The sequence below is a fragment of the Trypanosoma equiperdum genome (genome assembly GCF_001457755.1).
Source record: "Trypanosoma equiperdum strain OVI genome assembly, contig: ctg_932, whole genome shotgun sequence".
NCBI lineage: Eukaryota > Euglenozoa > Kinetoplastea > Trypanosomatida > Trypanosomatidae > Trypanosoma > Trypanosoma equiperdum.
Window position 1 is genome coordinate 25,164 of NW_027124901.1, and position 4,660 is coordinate 29,823.

At 50.8% G+C, this 4,660-nt stretch overlaps 1 protein-coding gene across 1 annotated transcript; it reads right to left on the bottom strand.

The window, feature by feature from the left end:
- Positions 1–1,108: 1,108 nt before the first annotated feature.
- Positions 1,109–4,648, bottom strand: TEOVI_000455700 (Flagellar Member 4; the record flags this gene model as incomplete). The annotated part of the gene is made up of 1 exon (XM_067227313.1): positions 1,109–4,648. The coding sequence occupies one exon, from the start codon at positions 4,646–4,648 to the stop codon at positions 1,109–1,111; it is 3,540 nt and encodes a 1,179-aa protein (XP_067083414.1).
- Positions 4,649–4,660: the final 12 nt, after the last annotated feature.

Consider the following 4,660-nt stretch of genomic DNA (forward strand, 5'->3'; position numbering starts at 1 on the left):
TTAGGGACGAAGGGAATATTAGTTGCATTAACTCGCCACAGAAAAAAAAAAGTGGCCCCCGACCAACATCTCTTCACTATACCACATGAATCTCTTCTTTTTATTTTTTCCAGGACAGGATTGAGCCGGTTGAAAGGGCGTGTGAAGACGTCATTCACAATATGCCGCGCCTCCCAAGCGGTAGAAAAGAAATCGCGAGAAGCGGTTGCCGAAATAAAATAATCAAAAATGCAAGAAAGCGAAGTGACGTAACAAACTCCAATTGAGGGAGGCACATACACGTGCGCGCACACCGCAATACCAACGTAAAAACACATGTAGGAACGGGAATAAAAGTGCTCTAAAACCCTGTTCAGTAATGTCTCGTAAAAGTGTGGAACATCAAACGAGAGTTCATGTGCTTTGCGCTTACCCGCGGATAATTGAGCAGATGCATGATAGGATCTCAAAAAGGCACATAGTTGTAGAAAAAAAAGAATAAAATCAGTTCCGAAGTTAATGAAAAAGTCTACGCATGTATATGTTGAAAACGTCAACAAATGCATGACCACAACGTTCCTGTGGCCAACTATATGGCATGATGGAGCAAGCGTGGCTATACAAGCACACCCTCCTCATAGCAAACAATAGTAATGTCAACAATAGGGGGGAGGCGGTACCTTTTTTAAAAAGAGGAGCAAAAGACAGAGGAGATGCAAGAACAGAATGGCGCCTTTTCTTCTCTTTGCTCAGCCCTTCGATCCACCGTTCTCCACGTGCGCCCCCTCCCTCTAAGGGTTTCCCCTTTACACTGCCAGACGATCCACCCGACACAAAATGTAGATATGCGAAAATGAACGAACAAATACATATGCGCAGTAAACAAGGAAAGGGCCGCATGATGGCTGCACCCACTCATTTATATATTCCCTTCCTGCCCACACCAACGTCTGGTGGTGTCTTGATATATGGAATAACGACATCAGTATATGAAAATAACATGCAAAACCATGCACACCGTGATGCAAAAGTATTCACATAAGAATGTTCTCTGAGAGTGTTCCGGTGACCTCAGACAAAAGACCAAAGAAATACGCACCACCCCCTTTTCTCCTTCTTTTCCGTTTGGCTACTCTCTAGCAACTGCGTTGGCTTCACACACCTGCTGAATGCTCTTGCACATCTTTTGAGGGATCAGAGTTCCCTCCACACGCACCGTTAACAGGTGTGGCCTCATTTGCACTAACCGCAGGAGCGCTGCACCACCCACAGTAGAAATGGGATTGTTTGACAAATCCAAATGGCCCAGCGAGGCTCCACATTCCGTCAGCAAAACCTGGACAAGTTCCACCACTTCATTATTCTCCATGTTGTTGTGACTTAAGTTGAGATACTCCAATCCGCTATTCAGTCGCAGCACTTGCACGACTGGGAGTATGCCCTTTGGTCCAATATAATTCATGGACGTATCAACACGAGACACGAAAATACCGGGCTTGTCAGGAAAGTAACGCATCAACACACTGTTGGGTTTAACGCATGCGCGGCGACAGTAGGCGACATACTGTTGGCGAAGGCCCAGTAAATTCATTTCAACAGCATCTAACTCCTCCTCCTGTCCGCGACAGATTGGGGAGTCAAATTTAGCCGCAGGAATCAGCCGTGGAAGAAAGGAGTTATTGTGTTCCCCTCGGGACGCACCGGCCGAGCAAGAGAAGGAAAAGGAATTAAGAGGTGCTGGGTCCGACTGGGGGCCGGATAAATCGACGGAATTACCCCACGGTATTTGCTTATTTTGTGGAGTCTTCGGCTTGTAAATGGGGTCAATTGACGTTCCCCGACTAGCAGCAACAGAAACGGCTGGAAGTAGTCCCTTCGCCTCTTCCGGCTCCTCTTCACTGCTCACGCTCGCGCGGGAATATTTGGGAATGACGTCAGTGTCCTTGAAGCACAACGTGCCACTGGTGCCTGACACCTTCTTCAATGAGGGTTGGATGATACCAAGGTCACAGGAACGCTTTTTGTCGCTACCACTGGTTACCTTAGAGGATTCTCCCCATTGCTTCTGTTCCCTCTTTTCAGCCCCCCCCACTCCTACTGCACTTTCCACGCAGGTTCCCCTATCTTCACTTCCTTTCCCCCATTTTGTCACGACAGTGTCCTGGCCCCTTTGTCCACAGAAACGAGTGGTGTTGTGGAGGGTGTCGGACGTCGCGCTCGTGTTAAGCCTTAAACCAGCACATGAGGAAGTTGTGGGGACTCCGCTAGCAAAACGCCCTGCCAACGACACTTGCGACAATACTTTGTGGTTGAGAGGCTGCCCCAGCTGCGTCGATTCCTGGGTTCTCCGTGATGGCGTCGGTGTTTTCTCTACCGATGATGATATCTTGGGGGACTGTGAGCGACATTCCCCTGTGCTAAGTGTTGGTGGGGCACCTGGCGATGTACTCAGGGTGTTTGGAGCCCCAAACTCTGACGTCTTTTGCTTAGAATCACTCAATGCAGAATCGCAACCGTTGGCCACCGGTCGGCGCGCTGCCGTCGTTTCCCCCAGACGCATACTCTTATCCATCGAGTTTCCCGTTGTTGCATCAAAGTGGGCCGTTTTGGCGGTTTTGAGCTGCTCTCCTCCCTTCAGTTCCCCAGGGTCGTGAGACGCCTCGCACGCAAGCGAGTCTACAGAAAAAATCAGGCTTTCTTGCCTGACTATCGGCAACGGTGCGCTCGAAGGTTGTCTTTTATTATTCACCGCAGCCGGGGCTGCAGTACCGCTCTTCACTGAACTAGGGGGGTGTAGATGTGAACGATGTACCTCTTCACAAATAAGCCTTTTACCGTCAAGAGCCCTTCTTTCCAACAATACAGTTTCTCCCGCGCACGTAAAGTGTTTCTGAGAAGCGTTTCCTTCCGTTAGTTTGTTGAGCTCCGTGCATAACTGCGTGGAACTGGAACACGGTATTCCAGGGGAAGGGGTTGAATGCCAGGGAGGCAGTAATTCCCTTCCTTGGGCTATAGAGGTGGTGTTCGAGCTGGCCTTATCCCTATTTACGCAAATGCCCGGTGTACATGGCGTTGGGGGATGTTCCTGCACATGAACATTGCGGACGAAGCGGCCTGGCGGTGCAGTCTCTCCTGACTTTCCATTTAATGAAGAAGGCGGCAGCGGTGGGGGCAGGTTCGGCATCCCCACCCGTTCTGTGAGCTTGGATGTATCTAGGCAAGGGGCTGGTGTGCCGCTTCTGCGGTATCGGTCACCTGATGGCGTTTCAGACCCTTGCGACGTCTCCTGTTGGTCCCAGTCACCAGCCAGTTCGTTACGAGGAGCACCGCATCCAATTTTCTGTGGAAGATCAAGCATGTATCCCTTGTGACGCTCAACAGGCACAACATAGGGTGAACTCTTAGCTAACATTTCAGCGCGAGCGCGTAGGCATTGCTCGATGCTCCTAACGAAGCCTCTTTCCCTTTGAGAAGAACGGTAAAGAGCCTCGAGCCACTGAAACTCGTCGTCCACATTCAGAACCTGAAGGTTCCCTAGGAGCACACCGCAAACACGACTCTCCAGAAAGGGAAAGCGCGAGAGCATGCCGAGGGTCATCGCAGCCAACTCCTCCGCAAGCAGTTTAACCACAGAGCTAACAGACTCCTCGACAACTGCGACCTCCCTGCGGTCGCCCACCGCGGCATTTTCACGTACTGCTTGTAGCCGGCTTATAAGGGTTTCCAGTCGTGGGTCTGATACGTCGATATCTTCGATAAAGACACCTTCGCATGGCATGTCATGCAGGGACGGCATCAGCTTCTTGAAAGCCTGAACACGGTCTTCTGATGTCTTAATAGCACTCAGATTAAAGGGATGTAGCTCCTGTTCACACTTTAACTCCCCGTAGGTGGCGTCACTTGATATATGTACACCAACCTCCGGCACTTTGCGACCCATTTGCGCTGCACAAATAGAGACTTCATTGACAGCTGATGGCAATTCCTCAAACACACCAGAACCTGCTTCGTTGCTAATTGTACCCACGTACCGGGTGGTCTGTTTCCCGACATCCGTGTCGGTTAATGCGTGACCTTTGTTCCAGAAAGGCTTCACGAGCGTTGAAGACATAGCGTTGCTGTCACTTTTCCGTGAGACTGCGATCTTTTGCTTGTTGATGAGGGAACAAAACGTCTCCCCTGACGAAACGGGACGCGCTGTCGCATTGCTTCGGTGCGACGAGAGCGTGCAATCAATGCTAGATGTAGGGCATGGTACTCGTCGGTGACCAATACTTGTGTCGACAACCCCTTCTGCCGTGTTATTTCCTCCGGATGACCCCACTGCTGCGGGAGTGCCATCGGCAACACCAACCGCCACCGCTACCTGCTTGTCGCACTGTTGTTCACTTGTGATTCTCTCACGACGCTCAGTGAGTTCCTGCGGCAGTGCAGACGACGTGCCCTCTTCACAGATCGACCTCCTCTTCCCGTCGCTTGGTTGGCGCTGTTTTACACCATGTGCGCAGACCGTCGCGGAATGCGGAGGTGGGAATTCTTTGTTCCTCAGCTTCGCCTCCTCCAAATCTATTGACAAACGGACCACACACTGCAAACTGTTACTGTCCCTCAAAGAAGTTACAGCTTCGGCTACGATTTGCTCGCTTTCGGCATTCACAATGTGTGGCATGGCAACTGGGCC